General features: G+C 42.3%; 1 protein-coding gene across 2 annotated transcripts; it reads right to left on the bottom strand.

Moving 5' to 3' along the window:
• Nucleotides 1-1,784: 1,784 nt before the first annotated feature.
• Nucleotides 1,785-25,843, bottom strand: B4GALT4 (beta-1,4-galactosyltransferase 4). 2 transcript variants are annotated; one of them, XM_047100204.1, is made up of 7 exons: nucleotides 25,755-25,843; nucleotides 19,367-19,763; nucleotides 15,853-16,085; nucleotides 13,386-13,573; nucleotides 8,184-8,306; nucleotides 6,023-6,127; nucleotides 1,785-2,749 (listed from the first exon to the last, which is right to left on the bottom strand). In XM_047100204.1, exons 2-7 carry the CDS (start codon nucleotides 19,617-19,619, stop codon nucleotides 2,617-2,619), a joined length of 1,035 nt encoding a protein of 344 aa, XP_046956160.1. In that variant the 5' UTR covers nucleotides 19,620-19,763; nucleotides 25,755-25,843; the 3' UTR covers nucleotides 1,785-2,616. The 2 variants fall into 2 exon arrangements, with proteins under 2 accessions (XP_046956160.1, XP_046956161.1); XM_047100205.1 differs by lacking the exon at nucleotides 25,755-25,843 and having other exon boundaries at nucleotides 19,367-19,842.
• Nucleotides 25,844-27,736: the final 1,893 nt, after the last annotated feature.

Here is a 27,736-nt window from a genome sequence, read left to right as displayed (position 1 = left end):
TCCTATAATCCTTAGCAATTACGGTAGGCAGATCTACAAAGCTCAAAAACCTTGGCCTCTTTGTTGCAGTTGACAATGAGAACATACAGGGCAGGTATTGGGGAAATTTGGTTCCTTTGAGGCTGAACTCCTCTGCCCAGCTGTGGAGAGAAGGAGGTGGATGGCAGCCATGAGCAGGCAGTTGTCACACCCCAGTGCAGGTAAAGTGGCATGGTAGAGAAATAGAGGTCCTTTTTTTTTAATGTTTACTTTTGAGAGAGAGAGAGAGAGAGAGAGAGAGAGCGAGCAGGGGAGGAGCAGAGAGAGAGGGAGCTGGAGAATCTGAAGCAGGCTCTGCACTGTCAGGGCACAGTCAGTGCAGAGCTCAATGCAGGGCTCAAACTGAGATTGTGACCTGAGCCAGAGTCCGACACTTAACCAACTGAGCCAGCCAGATGCCCCAAGGTCTTAAAAAATTCTGTTCCACCTTGAGAGGTTTCACAATGAGTCATTTCAATGACTGGTGCATTATATTGGTTGCAAGAATGATCTGAAGAGTAATAGGCATAGTACAGTGGTTTCTAACATTAAAAACAAAATGCAGATGCCTACTCGTCATTGAAAACACAGAATTTCCATTGTAGTGGCTATATTCTGTTGCTATTTAATAAAAAACTGAATTCTCAAATACGGATCCTCAAATTCCTTGCACGTATTATTCTCTTCCTTTACCCTCCCAACCATGACCTGGGACCCACAGCCTCCAAAGTGGGGATCCCTGGCATGGGCTTTTGGCAATTACAACAGGGCAGTCTGCATATGATTATAATTAAGAGAATGTGGGGCAGCATGCTAAAGATTCTGCAGAAAAGAGAGAGAATAGGAACATGAAAACCACCATTATTTTCTTTGCTAAATGGAGAAAAAACACAGCTTTTACTTGTCCCTACTAAGTTAGACGTAAAGCAGGTCAGCCCTAGGTAAACCTGTCCTATCTATAAAATGTATCTTCCTTTCAAATTCTCATTCCCCACTTGGGAGGTGACTGCTGCCTTTCTTGGGAGCCCCAAACCCTCCTATTCCCTCCCTCTCCCTGTTTGGGAAGGACATTATTTACACTTACTGGCTAGCACTCATTCATGTTAAAGTTTAACGATTAAAGTGTCATATAATAAGGATGGATGGAGAGACCCTGGGGCACAGTTGCATTAATACTTGCTTAAGAACATCCACATCTACCTTATTTATGTGCCCATTCACTCATGCAAACAAAATATTATTTCTGTTCTGACCCAGAATCCATTTCCTATTACCTTCCTTAGATAATCCTTGCACATCCCTGCCCCCCAACCCCAGGAAGCTCAGCGGTATTGGTGGCTTCTCTCCCAAATCACTGCTGCTGCCCAAGTCAGTGCCCCGGCCCCACCTTCCTTATCAAAGGCTTCCCAAGCCCTGGCCTCCACCCCTCCTATCCTATAACCAACCAGGTGCGCCCCAGAGGCCAGTCCTGCTGCACCCAGTGCTGATGGTAGGGAAGGAGCAGGCACAAGAGGATGAAGAGAACAAAGGCATGATAGGCCCAGGAGAGGAGATGCAGAGGCAGCTGCCATGGGCCTGCCGCCAGTTGACAAAGGGGAAAAACAGGAAGAAGGAACAGAAGGATACAAAAAAAAAGAAAGGGAGTAAGGGGACTCAGTCTCATTTGCTTGTAAACTGCTGAGGATTATGGATACTGAAATAAACACATCTACAGGCCTCAAACAACAGTGACAAACCAAGACTAGGCACCAAAAGCTTTTCCATATTTTACTACAGAGGTACTTTCGATCTATTATGAGTTAATATGTAATTTGTAAACAGCTAATTCATATCCTACACGTACAAAATCGTTTTTACAAAAATACTTTAAAAACTAGTAGATAATGTGTTCCCTGCTGGGCTATTCCTGGGAAGACATGTCTGGGCAGGTGACCCCCAGGACAGGGAGCAGCAGCAGTGACCAGCACAACTGTGGCTGCTTCTCCATCACTGTCCTCCTCCCAGCCATTCATCCTCAAGTTCACCGCATCTTGATTCTTCACCTCTCTCCTCTTTTCTGCGGCCTTCTTCCCACCTGGGGCCCAGCTCTTCAGAGGAGCGTGCAGGATAAATGAATAACAGGTAGACTTCTTCGTACCTTTCTACCACAGACGAGAACAATTCTGGTTCTCTGAGACATTCAGCAATCTTATTTCCTGTGGGCTTTCTTAGCCCAAACTTAAATATCCTTCAATCCAAGTTCTCAAGTAGCTAGGCTTCATGGTATTCTTTGAATAGTCCTTTTATACTCAGTCCTTCAAGTATCTGTATTACAAGATTTAACCCTCAGGGGGAAAACAACCAAGAAAGCTGTCTTCTTCCAATTGTTTTACATCCCGTATTACTTGGAGCTCTGCTAAGAAAATACAAAAAGAAAAAGTTCAGCTCAATAATTAGCTGCAACGAGTTCTTAATGTGTGCTACTAGTCCAAAAATTATTGGTCTCTAGCCCAAAATTATTGCAATAAAATATTCAGTTCTTCCGAATGTGTCTAGTCCAAAATTACTGCAATAAAATATTCAGTTCTTCCGAATGTCACCAGAAGATCCAAGGTCACGTTATGCACCAGACCAGAAATCCACCGTGATGTTGGTATATAAAGGATTATAATCCACAGAGAGTAATTTATAAATACAACTAGTCAACCCATCTGTTCTCCAGACTTGTGACACCTGATGTAAGAGCTTCATCCTAAAGATAAAAAGAACAGTGTAAATGGTAATGCAAGAATTTAACATATATTTCCATTGCTTTTTGCCCTGCCCCCAAATTTGACAAAAACATCTTTGTCAATTATCGTACCATCTGGATTTCCTGCTGCAAAAAGTTAATTTTCCCCATCTAAAGTAACAGGACACCAATGATAGCCATGTGTTCACGTGTCAGACCTCATGTTAAGACCCTAGGGGCCCATGATGGGAAGAGTCAATGCACCCAGTCTACAGGACAGAAGGACGCACAAGTAACACGGACACAATGCAATACGCACCATCCATTGCTAACAGGTCCTTGGCTAAGCTTCAGGGTATCTATGAATCCTCCCATAGTGCTGTCTGTAGGCAGGAGGGTACACACCTCTCCTAAGAGTCTCAAACAAAATCAGGATATATGTAGAAGAGGATGAATGAAGCAGAACCTGACTTTGTGAAGGAGTCTGGGGAGGGGGTGCAGAGAAAGTAGACATGACTGAGGCTTAGGAGAAAGGTGCAGGAAAGGACAACCAGGCAGGGTCATCATCCCATGCAAGATGCAGAGACATGCAAAGCAGCAGGATGCGCTTCAAGAAGCAGCAGCAATTGCATGGCTGGAGCCCAGGGATGTGGGGAGTGAAGCAGGTGGTGAGCTGAATTGGTATCTAGGATTTTGGGGTGAAAAGCAAAACGTTTTGGTGACAGTATCAATGTGGACAGAGATCAGAAACACAATGAGCTAAGTAAGGTCAGAGAAAAATAATACAGTATGATTTCACTTGTATGAAGTTGAAAAACATATAAAACTAAACAATCTTTTTCACAGGGATACACACCTCTGGAAAAACAACAACAACAACGACAACAACAAAGAAACAGCAGAAATAACGATCATTATCACAAGTAATAATCACAAAAATTCAGGAAAGCGTGACCTCTTGGGTTGGGGGAAGGAAATGGGTATGGGGGGGGGGTGGGTCACAGGTAACAAATATAATTTGGGTGGTGGGCACTACCACTGTTCATGGTACCAAGAATCTTCACACTTTTCAGACAGTTTGTAAGTATTATTTTGCATCTATTCCATAATTAATTTTTTTTTAATGTAAAGAGAAAAATGCACTTCTATGGACAAAGACTAGAAAGACGCATGGAAAACAGAAGTAGCTGCTTTGTTAAAGTTGCAGATTCTAACACATGGGTTAAAAGCCTTCTTTTTTTGATTTTTATTATTTTTTTTAATTTAAATCCAAGGTAGTTAACATATAGTGTAATAATGATTCCAGGAGAATTCATTGATTCATCACTTATATACAACACCCAGTGCTCATCCTAACAAGTGCCCTCCTTAATGCCCACCACCCATTTAGCCCACCCCACCCCCCACCCAACGCCCTGCCAACAACCCTCAGCTTATCTGTTTTTAAGAGTCTCTTATGGTTTGTCTCTCTCTGTTTTTATACTATTTTTGCTCCCCTTATGTTCATCTGTTTTGTATCTTAAATTCCATATATGAATGAAATCATATTTGTCTTTCTCTGACTGACTTATTTCACTTAGCATAATACACCCAAGTTCCATTAAAAGCCTTTTAATATTGTTTTAAAGTATAAGCTCTAACAAAGCCCTATAATATTTTAATACTGTTTTTTTAATGTTTATTATTTATTTTTGAGACAGAGACTGAGTGTAAGCAAGGGATGGACAGAGAGAGAGGAAGACACAGAATCCGAAGCAGGTTCCAGGCTCTGAGCTGTCAGCACAGAGCCCGACACGGGGCTTGAACCCACAAACCATGAGATCATGACCTGAGCTGCAGTCAGACGCTTAACTGACTAAGCCACCCAGTCACCCCTAATATTGTTTAAAATGTAGAAGAAAATATCAGAACAAAGAACTGTAGATTCTTCAACTACAGTCCCATAAAGAACTGGCTTATCTGTCGGGTTCCTGGGTGAAAGGTCTAATTCCTGGGGCAAGAAAAGTATATGGTAAGCCTAGAACAGCTCATCACATAGGAGCACAGGTAAGGGAGCTCTCAAAACTAGTGTAGTTATGTCAAAGGACTCAGGAGTCAGCCTGAAGAAGATTCCACTTGCCAACAATGAGATAAACTGAGCATTGAAAAGAATATTAACTACATCCTGAAGGATGCTAGGGAACATCAAGTCATCATTTTGAAAAATGAAAAATCAGCACTGATTCTTTCCCTTTATCTGCCTTTTCTATAAGAGCCATACCTTGGCATACTCAAACAGATGAAGGCAAGGCCTTCTTTGCAGAAAAATCTATCTAATAAATGCAGAAGGCATGATAGAATATCAGAATTTTGTGATTCCCAATGGAATAATAAATATATTCAATGAGCACCGATGGCTGATAAAATCATCAGGTGAAAGACTGATGGGGAACCTGGTTGGGACTAGTAGCACCTAAATCCACAGATCAATCTTAATATCACAAAGACCCAACAAGCCATCATATCTTCCAGTTGTGATACAAGAAGAGAGATGTGACATCATTGATGAAGTGTTCTAACCCTGAATAGTAGTGCACTCTGTTCAAGCCTCCAGATCTAACTCCCAGCTTACAACGGAATGTAGAGGTCAGAGGCACATATGAAGTTATACCACCAGGATGCAAGTCACAAAATCCACAAGGTATGAAATTGCAGGAGACAAATGACCTGATTTGTTCAACAAATAAAATGCAGCAGGCAAAAGGTAGTAGAGAGGTAATCTACAGACTGAGAGATTTCAGAGAGATCGTCCAAATGCAATGTGTGGATTCTGTCTAGATTCTGATGTGAATAAACCAACGGTTAAGGGAAAAGAAATTATGAGATGATCAAGGAAATCCAAACACTAAGTGGATATTTGATGATATTAAAGAAGTACTGTTAATTTCATTTTAGGTATACTGGTTTTCATTTTAGGTATACTGGTTTCTTTAAGACTTCTTATATTTAAGGATACATACTGAAGCATTTACACAGGATATGCTGTGATATCAGATTTGCTCCTAAATAATCTAGCGGGGGAGAAGGAAAAAGCAGGAGAAGGGAGAGAGGATGTGAGTTGGTAACTGTCGCAGCTAGGAATGGGGCACATGAGGGTTCCATATACCACTCCCTCTACTTTTGTGTCTGTTTGAAAACTGCCTTAATAAAAAGCTTTGAACAAAAGAAACTGGCTCATCTGATTGAATTCAGCAGACCTCACTGACAGAAGAAACTAAGCAGGTAGCCTGCCAGCCATATGAATCCAGGACTTACCGTTCTATATTCACCTCATTGCCTCTGTCTCTAGTGTGGAAGATCATTGTATATTTACCCACATTAGGCATTGGCCGGATTATTTTCATTCTATGAAGCTCAACCCTAGAAGAATAATAGAAGTGTTTTTTTAAAAAAAAGTCTATCCCACTTCATCTACCACTAGATACTTAAGAAGAATCATCTGCAAAAATTTACATATATGTACACACACACACAGTCACACAGAGCTTATTAGGATATTAGAATATTAAAATTAGGATATTAAAAAAAGCAATCTTTTAACATCCGGCCTCAGGCAGCAAGTCTATAAAAGAATCACATTTAACATTTATTATTGGGGTAAAAGGGGAGGTGTCAATTTATAGTTTGTCATTTTCTAAAACACCTCAGGAAACTTTTATGTTCAAGTCATTGGTTTATTCACAGTTATTAGTCAAGAACGACTCTGGAGACCATGATGTTCTTCTCAAATGAAAGCAAAACCGGGGTCTCCCCCCTGCCTTGAAGCTGAGGAGGATCAAGAAGATAGTGAAGTCACATAATACAGGCAAGATTCTATTAGTCATCCCATCTGGACAGTGAAATGATTTGGGGAACATGAGGGATACTGTTTACCTCTAGTCCTTGCTACTCTTGCCCAGAAATCTATCAGGTGCCCTGTGTTTACTTCATAAGCCACAGCCACACAGGCTGCCAATGGGCCGGGCCTTAAAGTACTGATGCCCATCACTATGACCATTCCTATGGAGCCTGTGGTGAGGGAAATCCATTCTCTCCTGCCAGAAACATTCCAGAGACTCTCAGCCGAGACATGGGAGCAAGACCAACACGGAGCCCTGGCTCCTTCACACTAAAGCACTGGGGCAGTTCCGGCAGTCACACATCTATTACTTCAGAACCCCAGCTAAGAAATGTCCTTCATAGGGGCGCCTGGATGGCTCAGTCGGTTAAGCATCCGACTTCGGCTCAGGTCATGATTTCACAGCTCATGAGTTCGAGCCCCGTGTCGGGACTCCGTGCTGACAGCTCAGGGCCTGGAGCCTGCTTCTGCTTCTGTCTCCCTCTCTCTCTGCCCCTAACCCACTCGCATTCTGTCTCTATCTCAAAAATAAAGAAACATTAAAAAATAAAATAAAAAAGAAATGTCCTTTCTAAGAGGCAACAGTAGGAGGAAAGAGGGTCTCCCAATAGCCCCCAAAGCCTTATTATTAGAAGTCTGAAGATACTCGCCTCAATTGAGGCTATTGAATACTTATTCTTGGGAGCTAGGGATAAGATTGGGTCACAAAACCCAAGTTTGGCAGGGAGGGGGGAGCTGAGAGAAGAGTCCAGACATACTCCCTTTGAGCCCCCAGAGCAGAAAGTAGTGCAAGAGAGCCTGAGGGTAATGCCAGCAGCCCTGAGTCTGGCTGGGGTGTCAGGCCAGCAGTTGCTCCCAGTGTCGGGGGCTGGCTAATGCATAAGGGTGAAAGGGAATCTTGGTCTGATCCTGGGTGTGCCACTCCTCACAGGCTGTTGGCATTCTCTGCTCTGGAAATTGAGAACTGTGCCAGGATTCCCTCGTGTCTGGTCAAAAGCACAGGCTTACAGGAGTGTCTGGGTGGCTCAGTTGGTTAAGCATCAGACTTTGGCCTAGGTCATGATCTTGTAGTTCCCGAGTTCGAGCCCCGCATCAGGCTCTGAGCTGACAGCTGTTGCAGACTCTGTGTCTCCCTCTCTCTCTCTGCCCCTCCCCCACTCAGGGTCTGTCTCTCTCTCTCTCTCTCTCTCTCAAAAGTAAATAAACATTAAAAAAAAAAAAGCTACAGGCTTACAATAGGCTCTCTGGCCACTTTCCTCAAATTGCAGTTTTGCAGAGTTCTGGACCCTGTCTCTGTAAGTAATACCCACCAAGTCCGCAGAAACCCCCATTAACACTTCTGGTCTCTAAACACCCGCAGAAACAAACGACCCTTCATCACTTCTGAACTGCCAATGGCGAACGGCAATTTGGGCCATCCTGCCCTCCCCCTGCCCCCTGCCCCCTTTTACGCCGGACTCCATGGCCTTATGACCTGCTGGACTGGCATCTAGAGGAACTATCCACAAATGAGGGTTTCCAGAGCCACTACTGATAGACAGCAGAGCCCCATGAAGGGGACCTATCCCTGTTGTTCACCTGAGTCTGAGGTCATCGTCTTCGCCTCCCCATCCCCAGTAGTTGTTAGAGAATCCATTCACCTTGAAAAATTGCTCTCTGCTTAGGGCAGTAACACCCCCAAAATATCCGTTGTAACGTAACCTGGAGCAAAAGAGAGGAGAGAGAAGGTAACATTAGCACAAGGCCGTCTGTTCTCCACACACTCTTCAGAAATCTCTATTTCAGGCCTGGCATTCTAGGAACAGTCTGAGGACCATGCACTTTCATCCATCCACCCCTACTTGACATCCACCTCCCCCAACGTTCCTGGCCTTCCCTGTCTGCCCTTCTTTCCTGTCGACGTAAGTGCTCACTTCCGCTCACTAAGCAAAGTGCTATCCACCTGTTACTGTGAATGTTTGTGTGTGGAGGTCTACAGAGGTACCTGTAAATGTGCAGCACGACATCAGGGTGAACACAGATTTCATCTCACATGCCAATCCAGTGAATAGTAATGGCTGCCAAGGGCACGGGGTTAAGAAGGATTCTGAGGCAGCCTCCAGGTTCAGCATGAATGAATGCCATAATGAATATACTGTTTTTTTACTTTTACTTTTTTTTTTTTTTTTTTTTGGCGGGGGTCAGGTAGAGAGGACACAGCTCCTGCACACACTTTGTCTGCAAACTCCACTTCTCTGCATGCAAATCTCCATCTCATTGTCTGCGTGGTGGAGAAGCCAAGGCACCTCAACAATCCTGAGGTTTCTGGCTTGGGTAACAAGGTAGATGATACAGTCTTAAAAAAAAAAAATAGAGGGGCGCCTGGGTGGCTCAGTCGGTTAAGCATCCGACTTCGGCTCAGGTCATGATCTCACGGTGTGTGGGTTCAAGCCCCACATGGGGCTCTGTGCTGACAGCTCAGAGCCTGGAGCCTGCTTTGGATTCTGTCTCCCTTTTTCTCTGCCCCTCCCCCACTTGTGCTCTGTCTCTCAAAAATAAATAAATGTAAAAAAAAAAAAAGTTAAAAAAAAAAGAGGGGCGCCTGGGTGGCTCAGTCGGTTGAGCGGCCGACTTCGGCTCAGGTCATGATCTCGCGGTCCGTGAGATCGAGCCCTGCGTCGGGCTCTGTGCTGACAGCTCACAACCTGGAGCCTGTTTCAGATTCTGTGTCTCCCTCTCGCTGACCCTCCCCTGTTCATGCTGTCTCTCTCTGTCTCAAAAATAACATAAAAATGTTAAAAAAAAAAAAAAAAAAGAGTACACAGAACAATAAGAGGAAGACAGTGAATTTTATGTTTTGGATAAGCTGCATTTGAGATACCCCTAGTGCTTTTGCTAGTGGGCAAAAGGATATAGGGTTCAAGTTCAAAAGAGAAGAGTGGCTACAGATATGGCTTTGGAACTAAGATGTCAAGAGGCAGTAGCTGAAGGGGCAGGAGTAGGAGACATGGCCTGAAGACAACACAGTAGGTGATAAGAGAGCACAGAGTGGAGCTATGTGGATACGATAAGAAAAAGGGAAGGGAGAAGAGGTCAAGAAGGACCTTGAGAGGTCAGAGAGCACCTCCCAGTCATACGGACTCTTATGGATTATTGGCACACAAATTAGCATATCTGAGAAATAAAGATAACCCCTGAATATCACACTGTAACAATTCAGAAATGCAAATGAGGGCAGCTTAATAACTTAGATGTTACTAAATAAAAAGATAAGAATATATGGAGAATTTCTAACTTTAATTAACTTCACTTCAAAGTATTCCAGGACCAATTAAATATTTCTGCTTTGCAGGGCACCTGGGCGACTCAGTAGGTTAAGCATCCAACCCTTGATTTTGGCTCAGGTCATGGTCTCACATTTGTGAGACAGAGCCCCACATCATCGGGCTCTGCGCTATCAGCAGATAGCTAGGGATTCTGTCTCTCCCTCTGTCTCTTATCTCCCTCCCCCGCTTGCACTCTCTCTCTCTCAAAATAAATAAAAATAAACTTTAAAAAACAAACAAAAGGAAAGATCAATAAACACATAGGCATTGCTATCTAACAGGTGGAGTCAGTCCCAAAAGCCAATTTGTAATTCAGCTATTTCTATGTTCTGAGTATAGATGGGGAGGCCCTGTTTAACCCACAGGGGAATAGATTTACTTATAACCCCTCAACCTAAAATTCTAGAAAATGGTATTACAACAACCTAAAGTAAACAAAAGGAATGCAGGGCTCAGAAGGCAGCCGTTACTGGCCAAGACACCCACTGCAGTGACTTGAAGCCATGGCCACTGGACTCTGACAAGGGATTAAGGACCTGAGACCAGCAGCTTCATCAGGACACCGAGCAGCATCACTGCCCAGGCACAACCTGCCAAGCACCAACAATGGGTCACCAGAAGAGAACCAGCATCACCGATTTGGGAGTGATGTATTAAATAACCACTATCCACTGTGTGCAAAACCGCTGGCTAGATGCTGTAACAGGTAGGCCCTGCCCTCAAAGAGCTTATAGTCTAACACAAGAGGCAAACTTCATCAGCGTTCTGAGGAAGGAGATGCCGTGCATCAGGGGGCCAGCAGGTGGGTCTGGGAGGATTCAGATAGGTAGGAAAATGGGGAAACTCTTGGTGGTCAGAACTCCATGAGGAAAAGTGGAGAGAGACACAAAGGAGGGCTGTCTGGGAGCACCCACAAAGCAGTGTAGATGCAGTGGGAGGTACCGTAAGAAAGGTTTAAGGAACTCTTAGTTTCCCAGCTGTTTCTTAGATGGCTAACGTCTACGTGTTTATTGATCTTTGCTTTTGGCTTTTCTTCTTACCAGGAAAAGCTTAAATATTAAATTGGCCTTGGAACACTTTTTTTTTTTTTTTAAGGGCTGTAAGGCCCAACGGTAGGGAAAACATAGTCATAAAATAACAGTAGAGTCCTTGAAGAAAGCAGGCAGGTACCAAAGGAATTCTTGGCAGTAAAATTTCCCACAGGCTGGTCCAGGGCTTCATCACTGATCCATAGTCAGTAGGATAAACAAGATTTATTTCTGGCCTCATCAGAGTCCGAGACAGTTAGGGCAAATTACTTCAAGTTCTTCCCTCTGCAGGGTAAAAACTTCTTGTACTTCTCCTCATGGGGCTGTGGTAACAATGATTAAAGCTAAAGTGGGTGGGGTTTTAAGCTCTGTGACTCAGTGAAACGTAGTGACCAGCAGGGAGAAGACACTTAGCTACCTTCAACCCCACCTGCCCTCCAGGCAAATAGAGGGGCTTTGCCCAAAGTAACAAAGGTAAGAAGTAGGTAAGCGGAGATAAGAGCAATTCCTACATTACTTGCACTCACCTCTCTCTGGCCCCAGAAGATGAGCAGTTTACATGATTCATATAAAGAAGTAGAAAAATGTAAATAACAAACAACCAGGACCAGAGGAAAACTTAAATCAGAACAGAAGATTAACATGGGAAATATATTAGAACTCTGATCTACAGATAGATTCTTCTCTCAGCTTCTGAAAGAAAGCCATGGGTTTGGCTCAGAACTTCTTACATCCAGATCAGAAGAGAAAACACATTCAATCACCTGATTCCTATTAAGAAAACCCTGCCAGTTACTCAAAGACGACAAAGGCTCTCGGATATCTAGTTATAAAAGAAATGTCTGGCCAGTTACAAGAACAAATCAAAACATCAAGATTCATACAAGGGCTGTTTTTAGAGTAAGTAGCATCTGATTGTGGCACTGAAGTTTTGCTGAAAATTTATTTCCAGCAGAAAAGCCCAAGAATTCAGATTCTTGAGGTCTGGCTTAAAAAAAAAATCTAGAATCCCAACAGAAAGTCTTTAAACAATCCCGTGTAGCTACACTCTGAAATAAACAACGAAAACAATCTTGTGTGATTATAATGTCTTATCACAGATGTTCAGAAAGAACTGGACCCTATGAAAGGGTCAAAGTACAGGTATTCTGTGTTATATACATGATGATAGCTTATTAATTTTACACATATGGTTGACATGCTTCTGAAAATGCCAAGGTACCCCGACATAATAAGCTGCTTTCTTCCATGCAGAGGTGGCTCTAGGAGACCAGAAAACAAAATGTCCAGGTAAGAATCAGGATATAATTCCTCAAAGGAAAAAAATCCTGTGATTCTCTTCCAGACCCCTCCCCTGCCCTCTGGCCCTACTATCCCTGCCTAATTCAGAAGCATGGCATCTCCTCTCCCAGCTTCTCCCCTCTGCCTTGCTCCACTCAATACACTAAAGGCCAGCAATGAGCTTTCTCCTGTCATTCTTCAGCTGTAACCATGTGTCAGATGACCCCCAGTCCCTTCCACAGGAAATCCAACTTCCTCAGCAGACTGAACGAGGCCTGCATAATCTGCCTACCCTCATCTCTTGCCTCTCCTCCCTCCACCATCCCAGACATTCATTTTCCAGCCCAAATGAACTACCTGCGTTTTCCCCCAAAACCACGCCATGTTCTCTCTTGCTTCCACGTCTTGGAAGCTGGGAAATTCCCACTGTTGCACAAGATGAAGGTTCCATGTTCTCTGGGGAAGAGCTTTAGATCCTTCCGTAAGTGTTTCTTAAAGACCTTGTGTGCTCACCCATTGTGGCTTATTCTAGGCATTTGTTTATATCCCAAGTGTTACACGGGGCTTGGGTTCAAAGTCAGTAAGGCTGAACAGAAGCTATGTGTCTGCTCAGAGGTGGAGGGGATGGAAACGAAGATAGAAATGATGGTGTCTAAGCAATTCTCACAGTGGTTGTGAGAGTGAGGAACTTGTCCTGGGTGTCCTGCTCCTGAACAGACTACTCAGTGGATATGCCCTTCCCCACTCTCCCTCAGAACCCTGGGAAGATGTCACAGTCTGAAAAGAAGAGTCAGTTTCACAACAGAGGCCTAAACGTTGACCGAAGGGGCATGCTCTTGTTGCCTGCTAGAAGGGGAAGTCAGGGACACCTACTCAGTGTGGACTTGCTTGTGAAAGCTGCACCATGGGGGCGCCGTGGGCGGGGCTGGCCCTCATTTGCAATGCCTGGATTGCCTTCCCTATCCTGTTCTTTCCCTTCCTCTTTCATCCTCTGCCAGGGTTGGTATAATTCCTGTTTTGAACTCTAAGTGATACGTCCTGGACCATTTTTCCTGTTCTTTATTTTTCTATAATAGTCTGGACACTACACCCCCCACAGCTTTGATGACAACAGAGCAAGTTTCTCTGCCTACGCAAGCCCTGGGCAGAGCCACCGTACCGCTTACCTGTACCCAGTGCTGTTCCGGCCAACCACCAGATGCTTGGGCTGCTCCTCACACTTATAAATGTTCAAGTCGTTCTCGGGGACCAGGTCCACATCGTGGAAAATAAAGCAGTCCCAGTTTTCATCCTTGAGAGCTTCTAGATAGCCCACATTCAAGAGTTTGGCTCGATTAAACTTTTTACTTCCAGCCTATAGATACAGAAATTAAAACTTGAAAAGCTCCAGAGATAAGGTTTCACACCATGCCTCTCTTCAGTTCGGAGGCAAGAGCTGGAATTATTCTTTCCAAAGCACAAGAATATACTTGTGACATGAAGATCTAACAGAGTAGATGTGATCATAAAAGACCACTTGCTTGTGTGTTTGTGGTTTTTTTTCATATACACTTACATTCTAAAAGCTATAAACATGCCTTGAAATGGACAGTTGCTGCTTAATGTGTATAGAGTTTCAGTTTTGCAAGGTGAGTAATTTCTAGAGAGTGCTTACACAATACTGTGAATATACTTCACACTACTGAACTGTATGCTTAAAAACAGTTAAGATGCACTTTTAGTGACTATGAACCTGGGGAGATTCTGGCAGGGTGTCAGATTTCACTGTTCTCCCAGCCCATCAACCTTGCCTTGAAGCCCCTCAATAAAATGGTTTGATCCAAAAAAAAAAAAAAAAAAAAAAGTTAAGACACTAAATTTCATGTATATTTCACCACAATTTTTTAAAAGGTCATACTTTTAAAATACAAATAAAAATAACTCAAAAAAATTTTTAAAAACATACATTTATTCCACATAAAACCATAAACCTTCTTACATGGTAGTCATGCCAATTACCATCATTGCTTTACTGTTTAACTTCTAGCTAATCCAATCTTACCCTATGTAACAAATTTGCACTAAGCTTCTAAGAGACACAGCTTGCCAGAAAAAAAAACAAAAAAACAAGAAATCTGGACCTATAAACAGAAGTTATTGGGGTGAGGGGTGGCTCAGTCAGTTAAGCGTCCAACTTCAGCTGAGGTCATGATCTCACGGTCCGTGAGTTCGAGCCCCGCGTCGGGCTATGTGCTGACCGCTCAGAGCCTGGAGCCCGTTTCAGATTCTTTGTCTCCTTCTCTCTGCCCCTCCCCTGCTCACGCTCTGTCTCTCTCACTCTCAAAAATAAACAAACATTAACATTTAATGGCAGAAGGTAATCCTCATAGTGACCTCATGGAAAGGGATTCATCACTGGGTAAGAAGAGAACACAATTCAAACAATAATATGAACAAAGCTATGTAGTATGAAAAAGATTTTACGGAATTAATTTGTTATGGCTATTTGGATCAAATTCCTTATGAATAAATTCCAGTTTAATAAACAGTTTATCATAACAGAAGTACAGACAATTCTCAAGTTACCACAGTATTTTCCTGAAAAGAATAACAAAGCACACATATTTTTTCTAGTCACAAAATACTGTACATTGGGGGTTGCTGTCCTGAGTAAGGATGGAGAATGACTAACAATGTTAAAAAGAAAAATAAGTATAAACCAATAGTAAAATTTTGTTTCAAATCGTAAAAAATGGCCCCTGGTTATTAGAAAGTATACATTGGAGAACTGCATCTTCTGATTTGTCGAAAGTTGTCCTAAAACAAATACTGCTGGTTATAAAATGCAGTTAATGATTTTGAATATGAAGCATGCAGTTAATGATTTTGCATTCTTGTCATCTGTAAGGATTTGAGGGGAAATTATTTGGATGGTCTGGGACAATTTGGGGGAGCCAGACACGGATATTTAAGTGGATATCTTATTTTTTTTTTTCAATAAACATTAATACCAAATACAGGCATCTTTCATCAGCCACTCTACTTAGAGCTAAATTCTTCAAAAGCAGCCTACACTTATCACTTACTGTATACCTACTAAATTGTCCTCTGGAAGCCTAATACATGAGTCGAGAAAGTGAAAATGAAACATAAAATGTTTTATATAATAAAAGTTATAGTCAGAAAGGAGGAAACAGTCCTAGAACTCCATGGCTATTAACCCAGTAATCTGTAGGATCCCCTGCCTAGATCCCCACTGAATAGCGATGCTCAATAATGAAAAATTCCAGCATCTCATCGTGCAGTGTATAGCAGCTGCAGGAGGAAATATAAGGTAAATCTCAGGAGAAAATCTTTGGGCAGTCATTGGCTAACACAGAAGGGCTCACACAGACAAAAATAAAACAAACCAGACTTCCTCCAGAAGTTCACATCAGAGGCAGTAAAATTCCCAGCACTTAGTCTGATTATTCCACACTCTGAGACAAGAATTTCCTTTACTCCTTTAATGGATAAATGAGGTAGGAGACCTTTTCTTTGGTGACAGTTTGGTGCTCCTTTTACCTAAGATATCCAGAGGGCCAAGTCCCTCAGTCTCTCCTCACAGAGAGGAGGACTGGGAGGGCAGAGCCTGGGTGTGCCCCCCACACTCACCTGGTGGATGACGTAGATGCCATAGTCCAGCTGCTGCCTCTGCAAGAATGGATGGAGGTGTTCGAGCAGGTACAGCAGGTGTTTCTCTCGGTTCCGGTGTGGAATGAGGATGGCGACCCGCTGGGAAGCCTTACATTCCTCGGGGTGATACCGGCCTCTGTGCACTTTGGGATTTTTTGCCTCTACTTCTTCCAGAGTGAGATCTGGTTTGAAAACGAGCTTGTTTTGGCCCCCTACAATAAAAACAGGACCCAGGAAAGAACAGTAGCTGTCTCATCAAGGGCTGATAGGATTATATGAGCACTGACCTAAAGCCCTTAGAACATTGCCCAGCACACAGTGAGGACCATGAGTGTCAGCTTTTATTATTATTACTTTAAAGCCTCTTTTGGTCATGAACTATAACCAGAGTCATGTGACCCAGGGTATTTTCTGCTAAAGCAAGTAAATGACATATGAGAGCATTCTCTTGTGGTGGGGTAACCAACTCTGGGTCTGTGATTCATCCGTACGGAGGAGATGCATTCTGTCCCACTGACCATGGTCAAGAGCCAAGATCAGGGCGAGACTGAATAACTTCAAATTTGCTCGATCCCCTTTTCCTTCTCAAAATTAAAACTCAAGAGCATTCCATGGAATCAAGCTCATGGTCAAGGCCATTTTCCCATTCTTTCCATGAGCTCCTGGGAGCTATCCTAGCTCCCTGAAGGTAAAAACCATGAAAGGAAATAGCAACTAGCCTCCTGCCTAACCCAGCAGTAACATGTATGTGCAACATCACAATTCTCCCATTGTGCATGGTAGCAGACACCCCAGTGGAGCATTTGCTCAGCGAGTCTGGACACAGCCTAACTAGATGAAACCCAGCGCCACCCATGGGAACCGACCTCATGCAAGGCTTTACAGATCAGGCTGAAGACACTGGCCCTCCTCCTCAATCTGAATTAACAGGGAATACTGACTGGTAAGAGAAGAGGCAGAGCTTTGGATAGAGAACTCTGCCACGCTTTTTTTTAACTCCATATATACTGGCCGGGCCATAACATCTCAAGATGCTTGCATGTTGTGCCGTCCTCTCCTGAACAAAGCAGTCACAGTCCCCTCCAATGTGTAAGTCACCACGCCTTGCTCCATGTGACCACTGCTGTCCTGGCCACGGCTTCTTAGACCAGGCTCCAGTGTCCGTGAAGTGGCTGAAAGACTCGGCCCAATGGCACCAAGGGCAAATAACTGCTTCCAGCCACCTACAGACAATAACCAGCCTCTAGGAAAGAGCCTTTCCTGAAGGTGTGACACATGCAGTTGGCAGGCAGAAATGCCCTAAAAACAAACAGTAAGAAAGGGAGTGACGTGAAAGGCAAGCTACCAGAGCTGCTGCCAGGCCGTAGAGCAGCTGGAAGATGATGGTGTGGCTGTTGAGATGGTTTCCCATGTAGCCTGTTATCAAGCCCCACCATGTGAGTTAACCCACGCCTCTATTCTTGGCCCCTGAAAGAGCCCCATGCGACAAGTCTGATATAAGCTAGTCCCCTTGCTCACTTTCTCATTGTCTTAACTTTTCAGGTGCCCTACCCTTCTAGAGCCTGCTTCCATTCACTATTAGTCTCCCTACCACTCCCTTGGCATCTTCTCCAATTTTGTTTCTTCTTGGGTCACTAATGGCCCATGTTACTTCATCACTACTTTTGTCACCTTCTTAATCCAGGTACTTCCTAAGTATTATGTCATGGCCCATGTATTTTTATGAAAACTTTAATTGCTTAAATATGTTGTGAGGATTTTGAACAAGGGAGACAGTAGAGTCAGATGTGTAGTTCAATGCCTCATTTTCCTATCTCAACTTGTGTAACTTGTGAGCAGAACAATTTCCCTCAGGTAATCAGGAGTGATATTTTGGCTGTTCCATGACTGAGTAAAGAGAAGCAGTATGCCAGTAGAAACACAGCACAAGGCTGTGATTCAGTGAGGAAAGAGAGTCTGCAGGTTTCGTTCAGCTAAGAGCAAGAAGCCACCCCACAGGGGGCTACTTCAGTGTATGTACTTTTCTGAGACAGAAGGAATCTCAACTGGATTTTTGATGAACAAACAGGAATCCACCAGGCAGACAGAGATTGAGGAAAGGCATTCTGGAAAGAGGAAACAGTATAAGGCTCAGAGGAGTATCTGGAGAACTACAAGTGTTTTGATGTTCTGGAGAATCAGAGGTCTCATAGAATCTTTGTGGATTATATCTAATATCGCTGTGGAGCTTTTCCTCTCTAATCAATGTGTTCCATAGAACCAATTTACCATTAATTTATTTATTATTATTATTTTTTTAATGTTTATTTACTTTTGAGAGAGAGAGAGAGGCAGAGTGCAAGCAGGGCAGAAAGAGAGGAAGACACAGAATCCCAAGCAGGCTCCAGGCTCTGAGCTGTCAGCACAGAGCCCAATGCCAGGCGTGAACCCACGAAACACGAGTTCATGACCTGAACTGAAGTTGGACGCTTAACCGACTGAGCCACCCAGGCACCCAAACCAATTTACTGCTAATTTAAACTGAAAGGCAAGACATCAAAGGGGAATCAGAACAGACAATATATTTAAGAAATAAACACTAAAGATGACATTGAAAAACCTACTCAGTCCTGTCCCTTGACTGCATACTTCTGACCATGGGAATGCTAACAGATGTGACATGAGTGGATTTCTCCACCTGTGCTCTTATGTCCCGTGGATGCCAGGAGAAGGACATCCTCAGGCGAGCTCATTGGTCTCAGGTGGAAAAGGTAAGACATATGGAGCAGAGCCACCAGCCTAAATCAATGCACCCCCCAGTTCATCTGGCAGACTTGTGAATGAAATACATGCCTGTGGATGTGAGACTTCTGTGGCTTGACAATAAAATTGGGTATGCTCGTATAATGGAAAACCATACATCAGCAACATAGACACATCTCACAAACACACTGTTGAACAACAAAAGCCAGACACAAAAGATTACACATCGTGTTTCTAATTATGTAAAGCTTAAAAACAGGAAAAACCTAGGGGCGCCTGGGTGGCGCAGTCGGTTGAGCGTCCGACCTCAGCCAGGTCACGATATCGCGCTCCGTGGGTTCGAGCCCCGCGTCAGGCTCTGGGCTGATGGCTCAGAGCCTGGAGCCTGTTTCCGATTCTGTGTCTCCCTCTCTCTCTGCCCCTCCCCCGTTCATGTTCTGTCTCTCTCTGTCCCAAAAATAAATAAACGTTGAAAAAAAAAATTTAAAAAAAAAAAAAAAAACAGGAAAAACCTAACGGATGGTGTTAGAATCTTGAAGTAAGGGTCATGACCGAAAGAAGCACGAGAACTCCCAGGGTTCCAGAAGGATTCCAGTTCTTAATTTAACATACTGATGACACAGGTATATTCATTTTGTGAAACTTAACCAAGTTGTACACTTCTGATTTTTATGCTTTTCTGTATCTATAAATGTGATATTTAACTAAGCAGTTTACATAGCACTTGAAAAAAAGAAAAAAAAAAACTTACTGAGGTACGGAGACACAGAAGGGCAGTTGTTGAGGTCTGCTTCTTTCACGGATGCTTCCTGAGTCAGAGTTTTTCCCTTCCCCCAGACTAGGACCTTGTTGAAATTGGCCATGAAATCCTTTGCTTTAGGAATCTCTTGAATAGCACCCACAAAGTAGTTACTGGTGGCCCACCCAAGCACTGTCAGGCATAAGAGAAAAAGCAACAGTAACCGGAACTTGTAGGAAAGGTGGAAAGTCATGAAGAAGCCCATGTCTGTTATTACGTGAGGATTATGTCTCTTTCCACTTCACTGCAGGGGAAGCTTCGAGTTCAACTCTTGTAATCTGATGGCAAACTTGGTGACAACTGAAGATGCAATGCCTGCTTTTGTTCAGTAATTCCGCTCCAACAATCTCTGGAAGGCAATCACAAAGACATGTTGTTTCACATGGAAATCCTATCCTGAATGATTCATGTCAGTGCAAACTGAAAACCTATTCCCAGTGGATCTTGACTAACAGGAATGGGAATTCTCCAATGAGGGGTTTGAGATCAGAAAATCGGATTTCAGAGGTCGAAGGTTCCAACCAGCTATACATCCCAGGAGTTACCACCCAGGCTGTCTGTCACCCAAGAGGAAAAGGCATTTCCAGATGTCGCACAGGAGGAGAGGGCAAAGAGGAAGCTGTGAAAGCCTCCTCAGTACTGAGTCGGGCACGACCCAAAATACAGCTCCCCAATTTTTTCTTTAGTGGCCCCTTCCTAGCACAGCTTTAAAAGACGGTTAACAACATGTAAAAATCTTGTATTTTGACTCAAAGAGAAAATAAGGAGAAAGACAAAAGCTCTTCTCTGTGACAGCTAGAAAAACACGTTCCTCAACAACAGGCATTAAAGTCCAGGATGTTGCAGCTATAAATGTTACATTCACAACGAGGCACTGGCACAGGGCACATCCCAACAGGTAAGGGTGAGGGCAAGAAACATAAGAGAAGGCCAAGACAGGAGCTCAGTAATCTGTAAGACTAACAGGTGGAACTACAGTGCAGTGTTTAAGATCAGTGGTTTGGATTTAGGCAGAAACTACAGCTCCACCACATATCAGCCATGACACCTCAAGTCAGTCACTTGACTAACTTCAGTCTCCTTACCTGTAAAATTGGGATAAAAACAGTACCTCCCTGGAGAGGTTACTGTATGACTGAACAGCCTAATGTATTAATACATAAAGTGTAGCCCATGCCTGACGCACAGCGAGCGCCAACTACGTGCTGACCATCACTGTTTTTATTGTCCTGTTACTTACATAAAGTGACTCTAAGGATGGCCAACAGGTGGGCACACTGGTGGCTGCCCCAAGCACCACTCTATCATACTGTATTTCTCACTGCCAGCTGATGAACTGCCATTCTTCACGAGCATGTGGTGGAATAGTGTGAACTCACTTCTGAAAGGTCACTATCTTCTCCATTCTTGACAAAAATCCCATTTCTGAAGCCACAAAGCTGATGGCCCACTCTGGACCATGTGAACACATTAAGGTGATGAAGGCTACTTGGCAAGTCCCCCAAGGACACAGCCAGCAATCCCCCCCCCCACATGTTCTCTGCATTGCCAAAACCACATCTGCCCTCGAATTCTAAGTGTGCTATCAGAAGGGGATAGAAAATGCTAAAGCCACGGCAGCGATAATCTCCACAGCCAAACATGCCCTCAGTTAAATGGATAGTTAAATGGAGACCAAAATATTTTCTGTGCCAAGTAATAACATGAAAACAAGTATGATCAAATCTTAAATAAAAGAAAAACAGAAATAAACTGTACATGTGTATGATTACCACTCAAACTACAGAAATAAAACTCCAGAGAGAAATATTAGCCAAAAGCTAACGAGAACTGCATGAAGAGTAGGGATTAGCCAAGGGTACTTTTTTCTATTTTTGGAATTTTGTATGATATACTTCTGCCCTTTTATAGTGAAAATTTAGTTGTTGAGTTTTGTCCGTTTTTTAAAATTAGACATAGGGATCCCTAGGTGGTAATTCAATGTGAAAAATAAAAACAAAACAATCTTAGCACCTCTTGAGATAGTCCCCTAGTTACTAAAGGGTAGAATTCCAAAAATTTAGCTCTAGGTTAGTTTGAAGGCAACCCAGAAAGCATTTCTCTCTAGATTCAACATTATAAATGAAGATTAGATTCTTGAGTCAAGCCACAAATGAGATTTGACTCAGGAAGCAACTAAACACTATGGCCTGTGTTTAGGGTCTTGTGAAGGCATCATAAGAAATGATGCCGAAGGCAGTAATAACAGCTAATAAGAGTGATTGATTTGTGCATCTACTCTATGGCACGTGCTGAAGTGAAATCATTTGTATTAACTTACTTCGCCTCTCAACTTTGCAAGGTAAGAATCACTAGTCTCATTTTATAGAGGAGAAAAATGAAGGGAGATTAAGGAACGTGCCCTCGACCACACAATTAGTAAGTGGTGGAGCTGGGGTCTGAACCCACAAGGCCAGGCCCAAAGCCTACCTCTGACACACCCTTCACATAGGCATTTCGATCTCTTTCCTCATCTAGGTACCTGGGTGCACCCAACACAAACCCTTAGAATATGCAGGATTCCCTTTGGCAGCCCCTCTCTCTGTCAGCCTCCTGTCCCTTTCCTTGGGACTGTGTTGGCATGGCTTTCTGTATCTGTTAAGTCTACAGGTTCCTGGGGCCAATCAGACAACATTTTGGGGACTCAACTATAGGAGGCTTAACTGCTAGAATTGGCAATAGTGGTTTTTTAAAGTTTTGGGTTTTTTTTTTAAAATTCCAGTGAACATACTGTGTAATATTAGTTTCAGGTATACAATACAGCGATTCAACACTTCCATCTCAATCTTGGAAAATTTAGACTGAGAACACTGCTCTTCTAAAAGCTGCTTATGGAGGGATAGCCCCCTGACAAGCCAAGAGATTTCTGATCACAGAGGTACTATAGTGTTAGAAGCAGAAACGAGCAGAAAACACACAAGTCTAGCACCCCCTCCTTTTACAGAGGGAGGAAGAGTGGTTTAGAGAGATTTAAAACCTACCCAAGCAGTGGCAAGCTGGGAATAATCGCAGACTAACATAGCTAAACTGCAGCCTACAGAATTTGTCCAAAGATAAGAAATTTATTACAAAAGCAAGGAACCATTCTTAATGATTACTTCATAAAAAAAAAAAAATGATTACTTCATAATTAGCCCTTCACTGCTAACTCCATTTCTTAAGACATCAATCTAGTTAAAAATAATCACTTCCCCTTTTTCCCAAGCCTTAGTGCTATCCTCAAACCAACTGTACAGGGAGCCAGCACGAAGGAAGCTCAAGTGTGAGGTCTCCTTGGTACCTGGGAGTAAACATCTGAAGTGTGAAGGGTCTGTAACACTGGTCCAAAGATCTTTCAAGAGAGATCTCCTGCCCACCCTGCTTATCAGCTGAGTGACTGAGGGCAACCCTTCTCAACAACTTTATCAAGCTATTAAACATAAAGATATATATGTACTTATCTTAAAATGTTGCTATAAGAATTTAATGAGATGTTGCACCCAAACACACCTGGTACATTCCCAGGAACGTAATAGTTATCAATCAAATCTATTTACCAATGTGATTTATGCTCAAATTTTATCAGGGTGCCAAGCAACATAATGTTAAATTTGGAATTACATTATGAAGTCCAGATAATTTTCCATTTCTCTGTAATTTATTTTTCTTTTAATCTTTTTTAACGTTTATTTATTATTGAGAGACAGAGAGTGAGCATGGGAGGAGCAGAGAGAAGGAGAGACACAGAATCTGAAGCAGGCTCCAGGCTCTGAGCTGTCAGCACAGAGCCTGACTTGGGGCTCGAACTCACAAACCGCGAGATCATGACCTGAGCTAAAGTCAGACGTTCAACCGACTGAGCCACCCAGGCACCCCTATTTTTCTTTTAATGGGTAATATATTACCTTTATGATTTAAACAAATCATGATTTTTAAAAGCAAGTTCTTTCTAGGGCAGGTAACTCTGGGTTAATGTTTAGGGAACTGTCATTAGACTGGACTTATTCATAATAACATTAAGTAATTGACAGACCTTGAACCTACCCTTGAAAAGTTTCCTTTCTCAATCAAAAAACAGACAGGAAAATCATGACTGTAGACAATAAATTCAGGTAACGTGAAAGAAGTTATTTTAGGGCAAGACTCTAGAAGTCTGTCTTATAGTTCAAAATGATGAGGCTTTCAAAACTGGTTTTTCCTCCCTCTCAATTCAACCAGTCTTTTCTGAGCATCGGCTATTTTCAGGCATAGTGCTAGGCACTAAGAGGAGAAAAGGGAATTAAGGTATAGTCCTTGCACTTAGAGTTTATTTCAATCCTTTCTTAAATTTCAATGAGTCTTTTGTTTTAAAATATGCCAGCCCCACCCCTGAAAACGGAGGAATAGATGAAATAAGATTGGCAAAATACTGAGATGTATTGAATTAGCTGATAGGTACCCAAGGGTTCATTTTGCTTTCCTCTCTACTTTTGTGTATGCTTGAACTTTTCCATAATAATGAAAGAAAAAATCTGGCAAGGAAGATAAGCTATAACTAAAGATAAATCAGCATTTATGCTAGGTATCATTTTTGGAGAATCTCTACACATACAAATCTCTGTACCACAGGGGATGGAGGGAGAATACTAGGTGCAGTCCACAAATATTTACTAAACATTTATGCACCAGAAGAAAGGGTGTGGTCTTCATTTAGCAGCCAAGAGTGCCAAGTCAGAGTTCTAAACCCAGCTGTTTTCCAAACCCATCTGGTCATCCTTTAAGCACAGAGCCTCTCAGGGCACGGCCCCAAGCACATGATCCTACTCCCATAGGCCTCTCTGGAGCAGCAGCAGGGGAAAGGCTGGTACTATGCTACTCATTTTACTCTCGCAGAGTTCCTGAGAGCTGAGTGTCTGCACACATGTTGTCCTACCTTCTTTGGGCCTCTGGTATTCATTCTTCTATTTATAGCTCCCTTACCTGGCTGCTAAGTGATCGCTGCCCAGACCCTGAAGAAGCAATGATTCCCCGGGTTGGGGGTAAGGATGGGATAGAAATGATGACAGCCACTTACAAGCACAAGCCATTTAAACTCAGAGCCTGAGCCCCTAATTGTAAGCTCCAAAATTGTAAGCATTTAAGCAAGAAAATGATGATGGCATTGCATGTTAACCCACAGAATACAATGAAGAGTCCACAGTGATACAAATGATCAAATAAACAAATGGGAGGGAAAAGGGCAGCTCCTCCTTATAGGAAACTCTCAATTAATAAGGAAGCAGGTGGTAGAAAAAAATCACTAGGCAAACACCACTGCAACAATTGCTGCAGACAAGATCCATCAATGAGAATTAAAATTAGTGGATGAAAAATTGAGGATAAACAGAGTTTGCATAGTCTCAAGTATCTCCCCCAAGATAATTATTAGTTGCAAAGGGAAAGACAATAACTTCACAGCAGAGTAACATAGATTTCACCCTAAGTGATCAGGTTTACTATCATCAGTGTTAAGACCTATCAACCTCATGAATCAGTGATATATTGAACTCCACAAAATAACCAGTACTCTCCAAAAGGGTCAAAATAATGAAGGACAAGGAAAAACTGAGAAACTATCTCAGATGGAAAAGACAAAGGAAAAATAACAAAATGCAATGTAGATCCTGGATAGACTATGGGAACAACAACAAAAAATTATTAGCAGGAAAATTGATGAAATCCAAATAAAATCTGTAGTCTAGTTAATAGTACTGATAATTGAACCATGGTTATGTAATGGTCTAATATTAGGGGAGGTTGAGTGATTTCTCTGTACCATTTTTGCAACTCCTCTCTAAGTCTAAAATTAATTAAAAATTAAAAGTTAAAATTTTAAAAGTCAGAGACTGAGCAAAACCCAAGTCAATATACAGCAGTTAAGTTAACTTAATTCTCAAAGAGAACCATTGTTTTTTGTATTCCTGGACCTCAAAATGACCTGACACATAGCAGGTGCTGAATTTGGTAAATAATCAGTGACCTTCTAGAGTATACTAGTTGAAATACATAAGGACATACCATAATCTCAGGCTACTACTAAAAAACAGATGAGAAGGCAGGAGGAGAAGGAAAAATAAAGATTAATAAAGAAGAGAAAAAATTAAATGGGTCTCAAATTCCATTTGGGGAATGTTTTAAAAACTGAAAAAGGCTCACCCCCATGCTGGCTCCCCTCAGGTAACTAACACCAACACTCTTCTAAGAGTAATGAGACCCATCTCTAATAAGTGGCACTTCCTCTCAGTCATGCCCACCGCCTTCTGCTCCTCTGCCATTGAGTATTCAAAAGCAGTGCCTCTCTCACCTGATTCTGAAAGGAATTGCTGCTTAGACCATCCCTTCCATCCGGAATTCACAGAGCACACAGGAGCAGTGTCTCGCATTCTAGGCAAGAGCTTCCAGATGGTCCTGCAGTAACTGTTTCACGGTAAGAGTCACCACAAAACAATCAGGAAACAAGCAGTAAATTTAACTAGCAAAGGACTGATGTTGTTTTATATAGTAAATGTTATACAGCATGACAGAGTCTGTAAGAATTTCTGAAGGGGGCTTTGAATGGAGATTCATTGTGTATGTCTGTGTCAAGTTCAGGTATCCCAGAGAACCCTGCAGGGGGGTCAGTCAGAGTTCCCTTTCTGCAGTCCTTAGGGGCACACCAATGAGAAGGTTTGAGAAGGCCTAAGGTAGTGGAAAAAACAAAGGCTCTGAAGTCACAAAGAGCTGAGTTCAAATCCTGTTACCAGATGCATGAATGGCTTTCGGCAAGTGACCTAAATTTCTGAGTCTGTTTTGCTATTTATTTAAAAAGCATGTTTAATACATGGTTCCAAGAATGCCTCTTACCAAATATGGCGGGGAATGTTAAAATTGAAGATTGCTGGGTCCTGCTCCAGAGCTAATGGGTCAGAACAGCTGGGCCTGGGACTCAGGAAAATGATTTTTTTTTTAATTCAAAAATTGTTTTAATGTTTATTTTTGAGAGAGAGAGAGAGAGACAGAAAGAGAGAGAGAGAGCGTGCATGCACAAGTTGGGGAGGGGCAGAGAGAGAGAGTGGGAGACACAGAACATGAAGCAGGCTCCAGGCTCTGAGCTGTCAGCACAGAGCCCAATGCTTGGCTTGAACCACGGACCACGAGATCATGACCTGAGCCAAAGTCAGCCGCTTAATTAACCGACTAAGCCACCCAGCCCCTGGGAAAATGAATTTTTAACAAGTTCCCCAAGTGACTCTTCTACCCATTAAAATTTGAGAACCACTGAAATAAGAGAATGAACCTAGAAGGCAATAGATCCTTTACAAATGTTAATTTTCCTTCTAGTGAGGAAAAGTAGTGAGAAGATATGTGAAAATGAGATTTTAAAATGCATTTGAATAGCTTTTGACTCCATCACTTTATTCTAAGGAAATAATCAGAAAGGCAGACCACAATATTCAAGCCAACATTATAAAAATAAACAAAAATTGAAAAGAATTAGAATGTTAACGATATAGAGCTGATTTAATTAATTATGGTAACTCCATATGCCAGAACATATGCTTTTATAAAAAGGTGTTTAAAAAACTTAACTACATGCGAAGGTGCTCATGATAGCAAACTGGAAAAAAAAAACAGAATATAAAAATGTATACAGAATACAATTCCAGTTATTCTCTAAATGTATGGTGTGCATTTATGTCTTTTATATATATATATATATATATATATATATATATATATACACATACACATACACATATATGTGTGTATGTGTGTGTGTGTTTGTGTCAGAAAGAATGACTGGTGGTTGTTTGTTAATTATAGGATTTGGGAAATTGTTTTTTCCCATATGTTCTAATTGTTCTAAAATGGGGTTTTTGTGGGGCGCCTAGGTGGCTCAGTCGGCTAAGTGTCCAACTTAGTCTCAGGTCATGACTCACAGTTCGAACCCTGCATCAGGCTCTGTGCTGACAGCTTGGAGCCTGGAGCCTGTTTCAGATTCTCTGTCTCCCGTTCTCTCTTCCCCTCCCCCATTCATGCTCTCTCTCTCCAAAATAAATAAATAAACAAACAAACAAACAAACAAACATCAAATACTTAAAAAATAAATTAAGTGGGGTTTTTGTGATCAGAAACGTTTTTTTTCTAATACAATGACTATATAGATTTCCTTCAAAATACATTAAAATTTATAGGTAACACAATAGATAGTTGTACAAGATACAAGACTGTAACCTTCAGCTCTGTAAGTTTGGCAGCATTCACATAACTTTTAAGGAAATCTGTTCTAAAGAGGCCCCAACAAGC

This window comes from Lynx rufus, unplaced genomic scaffold (genome assembly GCF_022079265.1).
Source record: "Lynx rufus isolate CCGP_SWC_20201006 ecotype Redwood Valley unplaced genomic scaffold, mLynRuf1.p SCAF_5, whole genome shotgun sequence".
NCBI lineage: Eukaryota > Metazoa > Chordata > Mammalia > Carnivora > Felidae > Lynx > Lynx rufus.
This window is presented reverse-complemented; position numbering and strand designations above follow the sequence as displayed.